Source organism: Mizuhopecten yessoensis, unplaced genomic scaffold (genome assembly GCF_002113885.1).
Source record: "Mizuhopecten yessoensis strain PY_sf001 unplaced genomic scaffold, ASM211388v2 scaffold3343, whole genome shotgun sequence".
Classification (NCBI taxonomy): Eukaryota; Metazoa; Mollusca; class Bivalvia; order Pectinida; family Pectinidae; genus Mizuhopecten; species Mizuhopecten yessoensis.
In genome coordinates, this window is record NW_018404997.1 from 15,484 (window position 1) to 36,382 (window position 20,899).

At 33.1% G+C, this 20,899-nt stretch overlaps 1 protein-coding gene across 2 annotated transcripts in view; it reads left to right on the forward strand.

The window, feature by feature from the left end:
- The window catches only part of LOC110447402 (receptor-type tyrosine-protein phosphatase alpha-like), a 24,581-nt gene extending 3,912 nt beyond the window's left edge, over positions 1-20,669 (forward strand). The window contains exons 4-28 of one of the 2 annotated variants that reach the window (XM_021493066.1): positions 1,130-1,225; positions 2,624-2,722; positions 2,938-3,033; positions 3,868-3,966; positions 4,485-4,580; positions 4,847-4,942; positions 5,362-5,490; positions 5,746-5,860; positions 6,135-6,268; positions 8,836-9,026; positions 9,344-9,431; positions 10,146-10,222; positions 10,523-10,559; positions 10,697-10,794; positions 11,193-11,321; positions 11,974-12,119; positions 12,539-12,674; positions 13,129-13,278; positions 13,460-13,559; positions 13,709-13,782; positions 13,930-14,055; positions 14,190-14,306; positions 15,918-16,075; positions 16,605-16,740; positions 16,922-20,669. In XM_021493066.1, the coding sequence (XP_021348741.1) occupies positions 1,130-1,225; positions 2,624-2,722; positions 2,938-3,033; positions 3,868-3,966; positions 4,485-4,580; positions 4,847-4,942; positions 5,362-5,490; positions 5,746-5,860; positions 6,135-6,268; positions 8,836-9,026; positions 9,344-9,431; positions 10,146-10,222; positions 10,523-10,559; positions 10,697-10,794; positions 11,193-11,321; positions 11,974-12,119; positions 12,539-12,674; positions 13,129-13,278; positions 13,460-13,559; positions 13,709-13,782; positions 13,930-14,055; positions 14,190-14,306; positions 15,918-16,075; positions 16,605-16,740; positions 16,922-16,990 (2,792 nt within the window). In that variant the 3' untranslated portion in view covers positions 16,991-20,669. The remainder of the gene's footprint in view (positions 1-1,129; positions 1,226-2,623; positions 2,723-2,937; positions 3,034-3,867; positions 3,967-4,484; positions 4,581-4,846; positions 4,943-5,361; positions 5,491-5,745; positions 5,861-6,134; positions 6,269-8,835; positions 9,027-9,343; positions 9,432-10,145; positions 10,223-10,522; positions 10,560-10,696; positions 10,795-11,192; positions 11,322-11,973; positions 12,120-12,538; positions 12,675-13,128; positions 13,279-13,459; positions 13,560-13,708; positions 13,783-13,929; positions 14,056-14,189; positions 14,307-15,917; positions 16,076-16,604; positions 16,741-16,921) is intronic. The other variant, XM_021493067.1, reaches the window with a different exon arrangement.
- The last annotated feature ends 230 nt before the right edge of the window (positions 20,670-20,899 follow it).

The window sequence follows — 20,899 nt, forward strand, 5'->3', positions numbered from 1 at the left end:
CAAACAGTAAACATGAATAGGTAGCATTACCTTGAAACAACTATGTATAATATCACGGTAGTCTTACATCTTTAGTGCTAATTAGCTTGAAGATTAGTGTATATTAGATTAGCCTATATACCATTATATTATTTTTGTATAACATTATATCCAGCTCAAAATGACGTAATGTCATTACCGCAAAGTATGCTGTAATTATAATTTAATCTTTCTGTAATTAATAATAACTATTTTGCATTAAAAACTGTTGATACAAAGGCTAATCAAGACGTGCATCAATCGCCGAGTCAAATTAGATGTACTACATAATATTATTACTGTTACGTCACAATACCCAAAACTGGCGAGTATCTAAAACGGGACGGTACACAAACGGGACAGTGTAAACGGCCAAAGAAACTGTCATGCAATCCAAAAAAGTACTTTTATGTATGCACTTTTCCCTTGATGATACTATATAAAAGCTTTATTGGCTGTTGATTATCATTACATGGACAATTAAAAGATTAAAATAATCACTGAAAGCGAAATTTTGAACCCCCTTTGACTCATCTTTAAACTATGTATAATTTTCTGTTGATACATGTATTGACACGTCGGAAATACCAACTTGTAATAGAAATGAAAAGTGGACGGTATCTGTTGATGAAAAATAAACGACCATTTTTGGAAATGATGATATGGTATGAGGTACATTGATATTTATCTAAAAAAAAGTGTCGCGTTGGGTATCGTGACGTTAGCTGGGTTTTTTTACCTTTCATGCAGAATTGGTTTTAGATGCTGATCTCGGATGGCTATATAATTCGTGCCTTGTTTACATCCTCTTCCAATTGTTTCTCGATTTCATAAAGCAATTTTAAATTTAAATAGCTATAAATCGTACCAACCAAATAGCACAGAGCGAATAGGTAAATAGAGTATGCTGAGATTAATATAATAAACTTTTCATTTCCAGTACAAATATTCTGATTAAGCTTTACATGTATATGTTGAATATAGAGAAAACTCCTTTTGTTGATACTCTTATACAGATGCACGTTCACAAATATATATTTTCTTATAAATAACATATTCAAATAATATTTTAACAATATAATCAGACAAAGTTATGTATGATGTTTTTCAGCTTGCGTCGATGGGTACCATGGCAGCCAGTGTGACCAATCATGTCCAGACAACTGTCAAGACAAAATATGTGACCAATATAGCAGAGTGTGTGCATGTACGTCATCAATGCTATACTTTCTTTAAGCATTTTTTTTAATTTAACCAAAACAGGGGAATTTGAAGGAAAAGGTAGGATGGACTTACATGTAACTACAATATCATGATTTGATTGCTTTTTTATCATATATTATCTCTCATTTCAGATTAACGGTACATGATAATGTCAGTTTTAATATATAACTAAACTAAATTATAAACTACAAAAAGTAGCTATGCTGAAATTACCAATACACCATGACGTTATTAACAATAAAAATACTGTTATTGAGAAACTAAACATCGTATTAAATATTAAACTAGCCTTAAAATATTCTTATAATACCGACCTTTCTCATAATATGTCTTTCTCATAATACAAAAAAATGGCTAAAAGCAGTTAAATCGTCAGCCGGGAAATAGGTTTTATAAAATGTTTCAATGTTTATAGGGTTCAGACGAGATCTATAATCTGTTCGTAACCTTATATTGCCCAACCATAATGTCAGGGCAACATATTTTCATCTTTCCTAGACTATCATATTGCTCTGTATGACTGTGAAATGTGTCGATAATCATTGTTGAATTTATAATGAATTGATATTTGATAAATTGTTTCTTTTTCATCGAAATAACATCAATTGAATTCGAATTTGAATTGTATAAGAATGTTTCGCAATGGCGATGTAAGGAACACCGTGTCAGTGATATTCTTTGGAACAAATATGTAAGCAATCATATAATATTAAATGTTGCATTTTTTATTTTTTCCCTCGCTTAATTTAAAACATATCTCCTTGATTGTTTTGGAAATTTCCATAGGACATGTAATGCATACGTCGTCCAGTGGGAATAAACCTTTTACTGAGGTTACCATTGTTGATTTAACGAAAATGATGGTGTGGTACAGCCTCGTTATCGCTCGAGTATTCTATATTTCATTGTACAAGTCATTCCCTGGCAAAGCCGTACTCGGTTATTGAAACACTTCAGAACTTGTCCCTTTCAGTTTGAAAACAAAACTGATTGGCTATTGATAGCATATGACAATAATTGGTCAATCAGTTGTAGCTCTTGCATTGCTATAGTGATAGGTTTTGTTTGAGGGGGGGGGGGGGACTTTGGTTTCATTCCAATTAAATAACCGTATTGTCTGCTTCCATTCCGACCAACATGTGATAAGTTAAATTGGAAAACGTGATTTATGATTGTTTTAATATAAATTAAAAGCATTCATTTGTCAGTGTTTCATATTTATGTATATTCTCTTATATTAGAACATTTCAAGTTAATAAATTATTCAGGTATCCATCTTTCATGTTTGCCTTAAAAAGACAAAATTAATAAAGATTTAATTCTTTGAGAAAAAGGGAAATTTTATCAAAATGAATTTAAAATAATTGGTTATCCATTACAGACTGTCTTGTTGGATTCCATGGTAATATGTGTAATCAACCCTGTCCAGGCAACTGTAACAACAACACATGTTCCCAGGAAAACGGTTTCTGTATTACAGGTACATGTATATCATAATATTGATTAAACTTACTTTTCGTTAGATATTTTTTTAAGAACCAAAATACACTTATACGTGTACATGTACTTATATCATGACCAAAGAGTGTAATCCTCCATCGCACATATGTTTACAAACTCATTCATCATTGAGCTTTGTGAATTATGTTGTACTTGTTTCGTTTATTATTCTTTACACTCAGTTGGTACTTTCAGGATGTGATTCAGGATACCATGGCAACATGTGTCAACAACCGTGTCCAATCAATTGCAAAGACAATATGTGCAGCCAGGATACTGGTATCTGTGATGGTGAATATAGTTCCCGTTACGTGTAATTCTATTTCATTCGATCAATAACATTGAACCTTGATACGGTTTTGTCTAAAAATTGCCTTGTCATTGGTAATTCAGTAACAAATTTAAGTATATAATTTTAAAAGTACTTTATTATCTTTTCATGTTTCTTTAAATATTTAGAAAAATTACATTGTTTTTCCTCAATCTGCTCATTTTCTTGAAGTAAAATAGATTTCCATTACCTAGGAGTGGCATTCAAAACACCATAATACTCTATAAGATTTATATTTATGTCATATTTCTCACAGAGGTGTTCATGAGATAAGAAATTATTATTTTCTAAGAGATGTTTTATTAAGAAAACATCCTTTTTACACCAATGTTTGTACATAAAAATCTCAAGTTAATCAGGTATCGAAGTATTCATTTTTTATGGTTGTCTTAAAAAGACAAAATTAATAAAGATTTCATTCCTTGAAAGAAAACGAAAATTTAATCAAAATGAATTCCAAACAATTGGTTAACAATTACAGACTGTCTTGTTTGATTACATGGCAATATGTAATCAGACCTGTCCAGCAAACTGTAAAAACAACACATGTTCCCAGGACAACGGTTTCTGTACAACAGGTATATTACAATATTGATTAAACATGCTTTTCGTTAGATATTTAAATATTGAACAAGAACTAAGATGCACTTATGCATGTACTTATATGATGACCAAAGAGTGTAAACGTCTATCGCATATCCATATATGTTTTCACACTCAGTCAGCATGGAGCTTTGTGAATTATGTTGTACTTGTTTCGTTTATTATTCTTTGCACACAATTGGTATTTTCAGGATGTGATTCAGGATACCATGGCAACATGTGTAATCAGACCTGTCCAGCCAATTGTAAAAACAACACATGTTCCCAGGACAACGGTACCTGTAATACAGGGATATCATAGTATTGAACATACTTTTCGTTAGATAATTGAATATTGAACAAGTCTAAGACTCTCATATATGTGATGTACACGTATAGTTATTCCTATTCACACTATGGGTGATATACAATTAATCAATCTGCTTGTTTCTTATGCTCATATTTGTTCAGTTTGTCTAACTTATCAGCTAAATGTATAAAATCATATTTTTAATCTTTACAACTGTAAACTCGTGTTAACAAATGTAAATCAAGGTTAAACCGTACGTCAAGCTCAAATTTTACATTTGAACTTAAATGATAATGAAAACAGATATATCGGTAAATATTCCTTATAACGTACGCTTAGTTTTTTTTTATTTTAGGGAGGTTTTTGCTAAAAAATACACTTATACTTATATCATTACTAAAGAGTGTAATCCTCTATTGCATATGCATATATGTTTACAAACTCATTCAGCATAGAGCTTTGTGAGTTATGTTGTACTTGTTTCGTTTATTATTCTTTGCACACAATTGGTATTTTCAGGATGTGATTCAGGATACCATGGCAACATGTGTCAACAACCGTGTCCAATCAATTGCAAAGACAATATGTGCAGTCAGGATACTGGTATCTGTGAAGGTGAATATAGTATACATAAACGTAAAATTCTGTTTCATGCGATCAATAACATTGAACCTTGACACGGTATTTTCTAAACTTTGACATGATACTTACTTAATGCTTTCTAGTGAATATTTAATATCTTCAAGAACGTTGCTAATTGATGTAAGGTTGTTTTTCATAAAGTTTAGCTTATTTTTCTATATCAGTAAAGATATAATCACAAACTCTGGATAAATCGACGATACTTTCATTAAATACAATCATTAATTTTATTGTTTTAGAATGTATACCTGGATCCTATACAACTGAGTGTAACCAACCATGTCCTAATAACTGTAAAGACTCAATTTGTGACAGAAATAGTGGAGAGTGTTCAGGTATTATCTTTAACCTATGTCCATTATTGAAAACAGTTATGATATTAGTTCAAACGGCAAGCATCAGGATTATTCTCCACGATTCTAGTGATCACCTAGCATTGCAATGTGACTGTGCCTGCTAGCAGATTATTTTATATATGTTGGTAGAATTTATTTGGCCCATAGTTATCGTAAATATTTATCAATATATTTATTCATTTGGTTTTCTGCGTGAGCTAATTGCATTTTAAAACTTTAAAATATATGCTTCCTTGATTCGTATTTGTACTTCATATTTCACTGACAACATTTCTTTTCTGAACACTTGAGGGTAATATAACTATGTCAACTGTTAAAACTGAATTTGTTATTCAATATTGCATTTTACATATTGTAGTTCCATAAGCAATAAGCTATTTGTACTTTTGTAATTACAGCTTGTACCAATGGGTACTATGGACTCAAATGTAAGGAGAAATGTGGTCAATGCATTGGTGTGTCGTGTGGTATGACAAACGGGACGTGTAAATGTAGCGATGGCTGGGAAGGAGAAACTTGCCTTTCACGTAAATATAGACATGCCCAAGGATGGTTTCAGATATTACAGTATACTGAATTAACTATTTCAAATCGTCCAATGGCCGAAAAAATAAAATGGATCATAAAAATGAGCGCAACAATCTTTTATACATTTCCGGGAAGGTGATTGTGTCGGCCTTGAAAACAATAGTAAAACATTAGTTTTGATACATGTTAGGGGAAGGCGATGTGTCGGCTTTGGATCATAAAAAAATAAGACAACATTCTTTTATATATTTCAGAGAAGGCGATGGTGTCGGCCCCAGAAGTTAAAACAGCGACAATCGCAGGTGGTGTAGTAGGAGCAGTTGCCGTTATTGCTCTTGTTGTTATAGCAACTTTCATCATACTTAAAAGGTACATGTGCGCAATGTTCGGGCAAAGGACATGCCTTGATTTATAAGGTGTTACTCAGCTGATCTACTCATACAGCTAAACTCATTGATATATCTTCAAATTAATTATATTATATACTATTCTCATCAGATCGTCATGAGTTTGTGGTTTAATTTGAGATACTTCATCATTATGATTCAATTATTTCCAAAAGTTATACACTTCTTTTATTAAATAAGAACAACAACGGAAACAAACAAAAAACTTATAAACATGACATAATTTTGTTTTTCAGAAAAAAAATATCGTCGAACAAAGAAAGTCCACGGGAAAACAATGCCAAACCGTTCGACAAATTGAATTCCTCTTCAACTAAGTTGAAAAGGCAAAACACATATGATCAGCCATGTGAGCAAACAAGGGGCATGGGTAGGTTAATTTTTGTGTGATGTACATGTACCTATTAACTAAAACAAAGTAAATGTTTGAGTGTGTTTCATCCCTGCTTAGTTGTGAATAATATTAAAACACGTCTTTAGATAAGTCAATTTGATATTGTATTTAAACATTAAATGTTCAGTATGATACATCAAACAATATACATCATGATCGACATATATCGACATTTCAATTTAAATATTGCACAATTACCACTTTTTTATTGAGTTGGTTAAAAACATCAACGGCTATAACCATGTTGTCAAATGTTTGTTATGTAATTGTTTTACACAACAAACATTTGACAACATGGTTATAGCTGTTGATGTTTTTAACCAACTCAATAAAAAAGAGGTAATTGTGCAATATTTAAATTGAAATATCGATATATATCGATCATGATGTATATTGTTTGATGTATAATACTTTTTTTTCCAATTTTAAATTTTCTTTCTATTTTTATCCGGGCATCGTCTAAGATATTCCCATACAAATAAGCATCAACGATATCCCAGACTAAAGATGTCTACTAGGCAAAATTTCGAATTTCAGTCGAAAATCATTATTTTTTTCAAGGAACATTGTTAGAGGTCTTATGCCGCTTTGGACACCAATACTACAACAGGGCACCGTTTAATGTATTTGCATACAAAAGGGCAATAACTTTACCTCATATTAAAGGTGCTCAACTGACTTAACTTGATTTGGCACAGTGTGGCTTAGTGCGTTCAGCGGTTTAGAGTGGAGAAACCGGTCATTTGCACTCTTTGTTTAACAAAGGAAACAGACGTTTTCGAAAGCTGGCAAAGTACGTGTTCAATCCCGGTTTGTTTTGAAATCAAACAAAGCCTTTATTATGCACTTACATTTGTACACATACCGCCATAGGGAGTCTATTATTTCCAAACATTGTGAAAAAATTGTTTGAGCGGTCAATCGCAGGGACCTATCATTTAAATGCTAATTAGGGGCATTGGTGACCGCATCCATCACCAAGATCTATCGCGTCTCATGTCATGTGATCCTAAAACGTTCCGCTAACGCTGAGCAGATTTTAACTGTGCACAATATGAAATACAAACAAAGTAAATGAGTACATGTATAACCCGAATGTTTAATAATGATTAAAAACTGAAATTGGAAAAAGTGCTCAGTATATTTGGCATGTGGTATTGTTGATGCCCGTTTGTATGTGAATACCTACGACGATGGTTCGGTGTAGTTTAGGTGTAAAAAAGCGGCATAAGACCTGTAATAATAGGACCTGACACTTTTAACACACACACAAAAACGTTTTTGGCTGAAATTCGAAAAAAGTGCCCAGTACATTAGACGATGACTTGTTGTAGTATAGGGGATAAAAAGCGGCATTAAACCTATTATGTTTGTTGCATTTGAATATCAAACTAGCCAAATATTGGGTCAGTCAAATATTGAGCTAGTTGGTACAAACAATGTAACCAACTTCACGCTGGTACAAGCTATCCTATATTTTCGGTGGTTTAGTTATTGTTCTAAAAATAGTGGACCATATATCAGGATAGAGGTTACATTTATTTATCTGTTACAGCTTGTTTGTGTTAAATCAACAGACTTCAAATCAAGAATCTGCAGTACAATTTATATGCATTTTGATAGATGTATGTTTTCTCACGAGTTTGAAAACGGACTTCGCAAATACAGACGACTTATCCGTGAATATATTCAACAGTTGATATTTTCGAATAAAACAATATACTATTTTTTTTAAAAACCTAATCTTGTAGATGTCTGCGAAAGTTAACGGGAAATCGCATAGAATAATGCGCAATTATTGTTATAATAATGCATTATAATAATGCGCAATTATTGTTTTCATTATCCTAACTTTTACGTCAAAACACTGACAGTTCAAACAGATATGGGCACTCTTGGATGATAATTTTACCTTTATTGCTTTCAAAATTTTGTTTTATTTCAAAGGAGATCTGATATACTGAAAAATACCAAAAAAATGACATGTTAAATAATTTTAAGTAGCCACAGTACCTGCATGGTAAAATGAACTATTTTAAGCATTTTTTTAACATTTTACAAGAAAACAGCAAACATTGTTTGAAGATTTTATGAGTCATGAAGACGTTAAAGTAACGGTTTGGTGGCGTAACTATTCTGTCTACTTCGTAGGGCGAATACGCAATTTTGATATTGGTAGATTTAAGAAAATTTAAGCTTTGGTCGTTCCAATACAAGCAAGTCTGTACATTGTTTATCTAATTCGTTAACACAAGTCAAGTTGTTGATGTATTAAAACAAACAGAGCTTAATCTATGATGTATTCGGCATACGGTAGCATCTTTAGTGTATAATAATTTTACAGATTGTAAGTATATTGATGTAAGTCCACGTGTATAAGTTTTTTTCAGCAATCAGAAATTGTGCCAAATGAATGTGCTAAAATGGCATTAGTAAGACTGTCATTAGTAAGACTACATATTCTCAGCAAGCTGTACTTTAATATTTAATAAGAAGAGAAATAAATTAATGGAAAGTATTCTATTCTTCTGAAACTCCAATAGTTGCTATGAATGAAGATGGACTTGATTACGTGAACATGCACGACATTGACATAGATACAGAGAATGACGCCGTGTATACAAACATTGGCAATGCGGACGCTGTTGTCTCTAGTGTCTCTATACATGAACTGCGATATATTATTGACCGCAAGATGGTGGATAAAGCAGCAGCATTTCAGGAAGAATTTAAGGTATGAGTGCATGATTGTTTCTTGTATTGATTAGAAATCAGATTACACTATCGAGTGGATTAACTGTATTTTAGTCCACTAAAAAGAGAGTCATCTTTCACATAATCTTATCTTAAACATTGACCAAGATGATCTTTTCAACAGTAACGAAATATAACGATGCTTATAATTATATTGCATTAAAACTGGGTGGCTGTGGCTTATTTTCAACAACAAAGAAGAACAGAAGAGGTATAGTCATACCATGCTGATATCAAGGATGTATTTTCACTATTACCTGCTTGGTTTGCCTCTTTCAAAAACAACTTTCTTTATAGGCATTCCCATTGGGAGCAGTACATCCCCACGAAGCTGGTAAAAAGGCATCCAACAAATCGAAGAACAGATTCAAGACAACTTTCCCATGTAAGTAATGGTCCAGGTCTCTACCAAACCAAACTTTGGAGACGGTTTTCAAAGAAATTACTATACATCTTATTTTCATAGTGTTATCAATTTAATCTGCATTTCAAAAAAGTCTACATCGTAATTTGAATTAACATCACTTACATATTTTGATATCTCCATATTATATATTAGAATTACCTATGCTAAGCTTGGATGCTTTCTGTCTGATACTAGCAGACAAATACATATCTCTTGTGGTCATTAAAAGGAAGTGTATTTTGCTAAATACATACAATTACCTCTAGCAAAACACAACGTTTCAATATTTTATTGATATTCTAATAACCCTTTTAATGTTGTATAACAAGCGTGCTCTATAATGTTAATAATTATAAACCAATGATACTTTGTGAATAGCCTACATTGTTTGATTGAAACCCTAATGACAGGTGAAATCCTGCTGCCAGGGTTATCTCTCTCCTTTTTTCGGCTGATGGTTATGCAACGTTGTCCACGCATATCACTTGTTTCAGCTTGTATGAAATTGGAATTTTGATGTTTCCCTTTATTGTTGAGTCTGTTTCTATATTTTTCTTCTATTTTACTTTTACACAATAATTTATTTTAAGATGGTTCAAGGCGATGACTTATATCATAGATTCTATGGTCTGCAAAGAAAAAAATATCAGAAACATCACACTGTGTCTAAAGTATCTAAATATTCTATTGCAGATGATCATTCGAGGATCATATTGGAAACTATTGGCAACGATATCGATACAAGCTACACAAACGCAAATTACCTCGATGTACGTACATTTGGTTGCAAATCTACAATACTAGACTCTCCTGAGAACAAGAAATGATAACATTTTCTATATAACGTTATATCGATATGTATGTGACAACTCTGATATCATGAAATGGATCGGTACCTAGAAATTAACATTGTTTTCTGATTATTATTTTTTTCTGATGTAAGTTTATAAATTTAGCTGTACTGGTACATCATAACAGGGTTTTTGTTTGCAAATTGTTTGTTGAGATATTTTCCATTTTTTGTGCATGTAACCCCAAGAGTCTTCACTTTTATACATTTTCTTTTTTAGAGTGTCCAAGCAACAAAACAGTACATTGCCAGCCAAGGTATACATACCATTTTTAACTTTACCCTATACGTGTATTATGAAAATAAATCAAGCTGGCTTTTTTTATTAAGCACTGACGTGGATTAATCAATTGATCGTTTGAGGTATGCTATAGTGGATATTTTGTCAACTCAGGACCAAAGCCTAATACCCTGGACGACTTTTGGAGAATGGTTTGGCAGGTTAGCGCAGGGAAGATTGTAATGCTGACGAATATCATGGAAGGAGGCATTGTAGGTTTACATTTATATTATAATAAAAATATATTTTATACACTTCTTGATTGTCTGGAACTGTGTCATGTACCAATACATTTTTTATCTTGTTGTGCTTCATGATGAAAAAAATAATATGTATAGCAGCATTTGCAGTTAAATTCTTTGATATTTAAAATCATAATACATTTTGATTTAGGTCGATAAATTATTTTATCGAAGTTAAGTTGTCCGCGGTTAATAAGACCATAAACAGACTCTATGAAAAGGATATAATGCATAATATAACCCATGTGCACTTCCTTATTTAGCAACCAAACAACAATACAGTCGTATAACTACTTGCGCATGTATCTTACTAAATGCACACAACTATGTTTTATCCTGAGCATAAGTACGTTCCATTTTTTATGTAGGTGAAATGTCACAAATACTGGCCAGATGAAGGGGAACCTCTTTCCACACCGACATTTCAGCTCAAACTGGACAAAGAGAGGACCTATGCATTCTATGTCATCCGAGATATTTCGATTGTCAAAAAGAAGGTATCCCTCCAATTGGACTTTTTGTATCAACAAACTGTTGTTTTGTTTCATTGGTGATTTCTCTTAAAAAATACTTAATATGTAAAAAGAGTTTAACTTTTCGCTTTTTAGAATCGTTTCAAGTTGACAGAGATGTCTTATTAAATCCCCATAGAGACACGTGAGTCATTTTCATTCACAGTCGTGCATATGAGGAGTTTGTATTGAAATCCCTTTGATCCTAAACCGCTTTATTGATTTGGATTAAAATCAATAAGAAAGTACACTGCTTTGACTTATAGGCACCAAATCCATACTCTTATTTTAGCGCTGTGGTGTACCATATCTTTCTAAATCTTACAGTGTTGCTTTTTAAAACTTGGCGGTTAATCACATTTGAACTATGTCCCGTATGTTCAGCAATACAAAGTTCGTAAATTGTATATTAGTCCTTTCAGATCGTTTGATAAGGAAACGGAGTTCTAAAGCAAAGCATGCCATTATCGAATAATATTTCTGTCTTTTAGATTAAATTTGATGTCTCATTTTGTTTCTTTTAAGTTCAATATAATACATTTGATTACCTTAGCTATTGATATTTGTAGATGGGTTAACTTAACAAACCAACTAACAAATATGCATCGTATAATTTCTAATCTCCATTCGTCTGTAGACAAAAGAGGAGCGCCTTGTCCAACAGTTCCACTTCACCACGTGGCCAGATCATGGAACTCCTGACACCCTGGAACTCGTCCTTTTCCATCGCCGTGTGACGTCATTCGAGACACAGCTGACAGGGCAGATGGTGGTACATTGCAGGTATATCAGCACAGACCTAAACAATGTTTGGATATCAAAGTAAAAAAAACTATGTTTACAAGCACCACTAATTAACAACTATTTTACTGTTCTATTCCTTTGTCTATGATAACTAGTTTATATGTAATTGATATCCACAGACATTGATGAATGACTTGTGTATACTTACTCTTTACCGGGAATATTTCACCGCTGTTCCACACTTACCTTTCCCCCAAATTAGGGCATTTTTATTACAGCAGATAATAAACAGACAACATAATAATTAAAGTTATTGAATGTGGAGGGTGAAGCTAACGTTGGGCGAAGAGTAATTTGATCCGCGAAGGGCTTAAGTTTGATAGGGCAAAATATTCTCGGTATAAAGTATGATATGTATAAACTGAATCGATACTTAATCATTTGACATTATTTTGCAGTGCTGGTTTAGGTAGAACGGGAACTTTCATAGGCTTGGATGCACTTCTCTCATATGGCAAGAAAACAGGACAAGTGGATATTCCAAGATACGTCAAGACCATGCGGAAGGATAGAATGAACATGATCCAAAACTATGTAGGTGCTAATAAAGGATAATTCGCAAAACATTTATTTAACATTTTGATTTCTTACGGTGTCTGGCAAGAGAATAGTTATATCAAACGTACAGTATGATGTAGTTATGTAGAAGAATAGATCCTTTGAAATTACAATTTAGATATTCTTGTTTGTATTTTTGGTTAAAATCGCTTAATCCATTTCAAAGAGTCTGTAAGCAACAATAAATTGGAGCTGTTGACCAAGTCTCCCGTCGTTAGACTTATTACACCATGTCAACACAAAACATCGAAAACGACAACCGATTTTATTGCTTCCTCCGTCGAATCATTACATGATAAAAACTATTTGTTATCGATAGAGTGTGTGTTTCCGTTTCCTAAAACAGACAAGCGATCAATATCCATTGAAATCAAACAAGGATATGTGTCACTCATTAAAAAAAATAGTAATCTCATATTTTTCAATTCAGGAACAATATATTGCCCTGCACGAATTACTTGTGGAAGGATTCAATTTACAAGAATCACACATCCTCCGGATGAACTTCCCTGCTGTCTTGGCAGCGAAGTGTCCTAAAAACAAACCTGCTAATCAGACAAAGATCCATCAGGAGTTTAAGGTAAAAATAACAACTCAAATTAAATTGTTAATAGTTTTTATCCTGTCACTAAGGAATGATTTTAGAGATTGAAGCATTCATGTTTGATGACAATCAATGTGACATCAATGATATCGTTTTATTAATTGGTTGTAATTGTGTATGAAGCTGATATACAATGTTATTCGTTTTGCTACTGCAGGCATTGCAAACGTTCAATCCAAGTTACACCCCGAGTTCCTATAAAGCGGCATTGCTGAAAGTAAATGAGGACAAGAATCGCAGTATGGACATTTTAGCAGGTAAATAATATTATCCTGAAAGAAAAGATGACTCATGAAGTGCTTATTTAAAAAAAAACATGAAAATTGTACGTGTTTTATCTGTAAACATGTCAATTTTATTTGAATGTAATGTTTGTTTGTTTGTTTGTTTGTTTGTGTTTTTTTAGTGGACAAGTTCCGAGCCTTTCTGCAATCACAACCATCCAATAGGACTGATTACATCAATGCAATTCTGATACAGGTAATATGCTGTAAATCTGAAATCCATTTTAACCACTCATATTTTGACATGGTATTCATTTTTCATATTTTTTGTATATGATTACCATATCGTTGATACACTTCTTTTTTTCAATTTTATTACAAAACGAATCATTATTTTGTTAAGTCTCACACATCAAAGTCTGGGTACCTGATGACACAGTTTCCTCTAAAGGACACGGTAGATGACTTCTGGACGATGGTGTGTGACTACAGCTGTGAGAACATCGTAGTTCTAGGACAACCGTCTGAGGTAATATTAAAACATTATGTCTAATAGGTTTTAAAGACTTTTTGTAGTTATCATTTTCTTCATAATTACAGCTAAATAATTCATTTTGCTCCTTCTGTCTTTCACAAAGCTAAAATTCTGCGTTACTCTTACAGGAGTGTTGGTTGGGGGAAAACGACTCGACAACATCAGCAGCTTTCTCGTTTAGAACAGTGGACGAGCGGTTCACCAGCGATGATTTGACAATTCTTGATTATCAAGTAACTGGCGAGGTTGGTATTTGTTCCGCCATATTTAGAATATTATATTAATTCTGCTTGTAATAAATTTTATTTTACGTTAATATCTCGTACAAGCGGATATCTTTTGTATAGTAATACACATTACATATGGTCTGATTTTCTTTTATTCTAAATAGCTAATCGTTTGACCCGGATTCGCCGATATATGCAAGATGGCATACTGACGGCATTTTATTTTTTCTTGCACGTGTTCATAAACACACATATTTCCAAAATATCGAGATATTTCCATGTAATAAATATGTATATTTGTTACATTTTTCTTCAATTTGGTTTCTTTCTTTTCCAAAGATATCTATTTTGTTAGAGTTTATTTGAAAAATGGTATTGCATTTCTGTTAAAAAATAAGCAAGTTGTTGAATTCCTTGATAATAATTAAGTCATGATTGCAATTTATATCATTCTTTTTATTTGGATATCAAATAACTCATGTTATCTAATGACATGATTTCTAATGTAAATATTAAGGACCATGGTCTTGATCTATACGTGCTTGATAGTGTAATATGGACCTCGGACTGAGTCGATATCACTCTATCAGATCCATATAGCAACGTATTGACCTCGACGAAAGTACACAATTGATAAGTATAGACTAAAATGCAATGCAATTGTAAAATGTTTAACATTGATAAATAGCACCGTGATATAGTTCTCGAAATGTGAAATAACATATTGTTTTATATGGAAAAATCATTCCAGTCGCATTATAAATCGTCAACGATATTTATTCATATGTTAAAAAACGTTCAATCTTAATGATCGTATTCGTATTTCTCGAATCTTGTTGTTCAATATTAATGTATATACAGGTGGAGATATATTTCCTTATGCAGTTACTTCGGAGACCCTTATTGATATTTATATGTGTTATGTAAATCGAAATAAAGTTGTTTATCGTAAATGACTTTCTAAATCAATATGTTTATCGAAGAATAAAATATATACATGTACGTACAATGTACACTTGTTTTAGATGCTTCATTTGTTTGAGTTATCTAATAACTACGTATTTTAAATGATACTGAACGCTGATCGCACCTTTACGTTCCTTTATATTGGTTCACACGCATATAATGCGTTTGCGTACTTCAGTTACCGAAAAGCTTCAATGAGTTTATATTCGGATTAACACTGCACAATATCATGATGCATATTCGGTTGCCTGGCCCTAGTGTCGTCTTACCAATATATAACCAGAATACACATGATTCTAGTGTATGTTATGACTTTGCAGATGATATGAAGTAGATATTGATGATACTGTTCACTGGTCAAAACATTACCTGTATTAACATGCTTGCGAAATATTTATTGTCTAATACCCTTCACAAGAACCTGATAACGACTTTAATTTAAGATCTTAAATCCAAATAGAAATACTGTCTTATTTTTCTATTTCATATTCAATTGTTATTTTCGGTACATTTAAACATTGAGACTTCACTTCAATTTAATATGATGATAAAAAATACGTTATCGTTCCATGTAACTCATTATGTTTTGTGATTATGGGGCGGCCTTGATTTCGTTTTCCTATTGATCAATATTTACTTCACGGATTTTTCAAAACATACCAGAGCAACAGCAGTGAAGCAACAGTCAGAATATTCACCATGAAACAGTGGTCATCAGAATCCTTGTCGCCTCCCTCCGACTCATCTCTTCTACTACTCCTGGAACAGTTAGACAGCCGCCGGAGGTCAGACAATACCAAGCCTGTTATCGTTATGTGTCGGTAAGATTAGTGTTTTGGCTCATTCCTAAGGAAATAAAAGAATTCCAATTTATAAACATAACTGTAATTTGAACTCTAAATTGATAAAAAAGACAAAATGTTAAGAACGTTTTAAAAAAGAGAAGCAAAATAAGACCAATTGTTTCGTCGCTGTTTATTGCTTCATCAACGACACTCGCCTTCTAAACCTTGGTCAAATCCAAACAATGTCATATTCAGGGAAACAATGATATCGAAAGGAACATTAATAAGCATGATTATAAAAAATCAATACTCACATCACAAAATAGCATATGATATTCTTCCAAATGATATCATATCATTGGGATCATTAAATTTGCCAATTGTATTCACAAACAAGTGCATAACGATACAGTTTATGATACATAACTATGATATATTGGACTCATTTGTTAAAGCATTGGTATCGTTGAAGCATTTTTTTATTTTGGAATTAATAATTCCAATTATCTTCCACAGACACTTCCTGTTTTAATGTTATAACTTGATTTCTACAATATTACTATAGGGACGGATGCACACAGAGTGGGTTGTTCTGTTGTATATCGAACATCAGGGATCAAATGAAAATGGACGATGACGTGGACATATTCCAAACAGCACGACAGTTGAAAAAACGAAGGCCAGAGGCACTGAAAGATGTGGTATGTTTATAAAAGAAAATCATACATGTAACGTTCATTAAGTTCATATAATCGATATTAATTTCAATAGTATTCGATCACTCGTATCTTTATCATTGCATGTAGCTATTGACATTACATGTAAATAAACAATACCTTCCAGGAAAACTTAAATAGTAACGGTATTTTCGTTATGCTTTAGAAACAATACCAGTACTGCTACAAGATCTTGGGACAATACCTGGATTCTACCGATGTTTACGTCAATTGAACAGCAAGCACTCTGTTCATACGGTGTAGTATTGGATTCAGCTGACATATTTATAAACTGAACAGAAGACCATATAAATACAGTTCTTCATTGTAGTAACACACGAAATTCACCAGCGTGGACATCACATGAGTGCATTAAATGGAATATTTGTAATACAGAAGAAAAGCAACACAAGAGGTCTAGCTGTTTTAACTTCTTGCTTCAATTAAATTAATTTATAATCCATCAGCATTTTACATTCGTGACTACTGTAGAATCATTTATTTTCGTGGGACTTACATTTCGTGTTTCAAGGACATTATAATTCGTTGATTGCTGAATTTATCATATCAAATTTATGTTTTAGTGGATTTCTGTTATCTACGAAATAAACGAAATTTAACCTCCCACGAAAACTTATGATTTTACAGTATACCTATTATATATCATTACGATAGGGAAAGTTCATAAATAAGAATATTGGTTAACGTGTTTAAAGGAATACATCTTTGAAATCCTCACTAGGACATAAGTAAAATGTTGGACAAATACCTGTACATGCAAAGTGAAAATTAAGATCCATGGTTGATATCAATGTCGAAAGTTCTATGAATTAGCATTACTCCAAAACATGCATTTGAACGAGCAGCTTCAGACGTTTCGACTAAAACAGCAAGCGCAATATTATACTGTGTTTCATATATTTCTTGTGATTTATTGTAAATAAGGTTTATATACAGTTACTTTTGGATTCCATACTATTGCAAAATTGTTTATATGAGTTATTGTTGAACATAAAGTAAGTAAACAACAATTGTAACAATGTGTATTTAAAGACATAAGCAAAATAACACAATTATGTTATACAAGTTTACTTACTCAGGAATGTAATGGATGTTACATCCGTTTTCATATGGCTACTACGTTTATAATAATCAAATGACCATCAAATCGATTATATGTACAATAGAACTATCACAATTGTATATATGTTTTTAAAAGAGTTTTGTAAAAACAAAATGCAATTATATTTGATTTGTTTCTAACATGAATTATTTTATGGCATGTCATTTCATCTTGAATGAAATGCCTGGGAGCTAAAGCCAAGGCGCAACATTTGACGTTCGTAATCATGTCTGACTACTATCATAATAACATTAAGATCATGACATAGAGTAACAGACAACTTTGATCTACACCCCAGGTTACAAATGTCAAAAAAGGTGTTCAAAAAATTCAAACAACTGTTTACAAAGAATTTAGATACCTACCAAATGAAATCTGAATAAATCGCCATGTCTTACTTCAAGTATACAATCGTCCTACAAATTTCTACAAATAAATTATCCCGCCATCACACTCACCAAACAATATTAGTTTGACTCAATAGGAAATTCTAGACAGACACCATGATCACGAATTCATAGAAAATTATTAATTTTCCTATCATTTCAGAGAAGCATGAATGAGCGATACAGGTCGTATGGGCTTTTTGTTTAATAGATTGTGCAATTTTATGTAATTTTCTTTCTTTTTTTGCTATATGCTAATATTAATGCTTTATTTTTTTTCATTTTTATTGGAAAGAACATGACAAATGAATGTGTTCAATGTTGATGTTATCAATATATTTTTTTATATTTTTTGCATTGTGTATGCCATTGTGTAAATCATTTCAGCATAATTCTTGTGTAACTAAATTGTACATGTGCAATCACATGTGTCCGTGTTCCGTTCATCTTTGCCAGTTTTCTCATGTACCGATATAAATTTTACAAATGCCTGCACGTCAATGCATTGCTTGCTTGTATCATACTGTTATGTTTACATTCTTGATGTTTGTTCTGTATATGAATCTACCAACTGAAAACAACTGCCATTATAATATGAATACACTATGAATACAAAGATCTATCGTGCAACCAGTCAGCTAATTTCACACACAATGACCAATTCATATTACTACGCATAGTACCGTTTCTGAGAATAGTTATCTCCCCTTCTCGAGAAATAATAATAAACATTACAAAAATCATAAATGGTGCACCATTGTACTATTACTAAATCTATTTCTGCTGAGAAACAGAAAATGCTAGAAAGGGCCAACCAATCTGCCGCAACTAAGAGAAATACAATCTGGGGATTGAAATTATTCCAAGGTAAATAAATCATGTCAGTTGACAGCTATTAAACAGTTAAATGGATTAAAAAATCAGATTTGGAAATTGTTAAATTTGTCGATCCGTGTAATTCGTTCTGTTACACAGAACTGGTAAAATGAATTAGTAATTGCGAATTTTGATATAAAGCAATTACCTAACCATTTAAACCATCACACAAATGATGCTCTTTTTCCAAATCCATAGGCGAAAGAAGATATGTGTTTACATTTAGATTGGAACCAACAAGTCTCTGGGACAGTCTTGGACCTAGAGAGCGTTAGTGAGGAATTTTATTGCGAGGCGAAGCCTAAAAACACAAAGCAGCGGGCAGAAAACATGCCAGCGCACCAGGCCGAGGAATACCATAGAAATACACTTATCAATATAATAGGGGCAGTAAATAGTCATCTAATAGACAAAGGTCGGAATATTGATATTGTTCGCGGGATAAATTTCAAAAAAGCGAATCGTACACCAGACGGTCTGTTAAAGGAGCGTACGAGGACTGAGGTGGCTCGTCCAACGGCACACAAGGAAATTGTATCGCCCCTACATTTAACACAAATATCAACTTACCTCCAAGGGGGGGGGGGGGGGTTTCTCCCCTTACATCCTACGACAGAACGCATGGTACAACCTGGCTATCCATTTTGTGACCAAGAGACTTGAGTTCCACGAACAACTGCGAGTTAATTTTTTTGAATTTATTTCAGACGAGCTATGCCACAATCAATCATAAGACATTTTTTTTATCAGGGTGGGTTTTCCTCTACTGTAGTGAAGGCCCAACAAAACGCATGTATTCCACTGGTTCATTCCACTGGCACTGTCCTGTGGCAATGCTGCAATTGTTGATATCAAAAACGGATTCGGCCGCTGAAAAACTGTTCATCCAGTACCTATGCACTCAGACGGTAATCCAGAACACTTACGGGTATCACAAGTGCCTCACATTATCTCGGCTACTCCATCGCGGGACATCGCACAAATGTGTAATGTCGATTCGCCATCGATTCCCCGCGATCTGGGTCACGAACTTTCGAACACCCAAACGTCTGGCTGGGTAGTCACCGTGACATCAACTAGTACATCAGAGAACTTTGTAATGACACAGGGCACTTCATCCACCAACATATCTTCATTTACCTTAGCAGGATTTCTGGCAAACATCACATTCCACGGATGTACACAGCCGACGGATGCTCGACCGACGAATGCCCTGGATGGTTACTATGGTGACCGTTGTTTGAAATAGTGCGGACATAATTTTTACTAAATATATCATTTGCGGCGTTAAATGCAAAAAAATACATGAAATAAGGTCAACTTTCAAAAATGAAAGGAATATCAAGCGTTGTTTATTATGAGATAATAGATATTTTTCTCGTTTTAACAAATCAGCTGATCGGCGCAAGTCGAACCTTTGACGTTTGTGTGTAGGTTGGAGTTCTGCCTGTTCCTTTTTTATGGTTTTCTGTCCGATACTGATATCAAAAATATTGAATTTACAAAAAGTGTTGCAACTTTTTTTATTGTAGTTAATCGAAACGTAAATATATGAATTGAATGGATTTTTGTTCATGTACATTGCAGCAATGAATAGCAGTAGCTGATCTACATATCTTCTGAGGAGCGCAGGATATGTCGATCAGCTACTGCTATTCAAGGTGACATCAAATTGTAATGTAGATCACTGCGTGTAATGAGCGATAAATATGACAGAAAAAAACCTTCCTGAACCTTCTGGTCAACATAGAAGTTATGC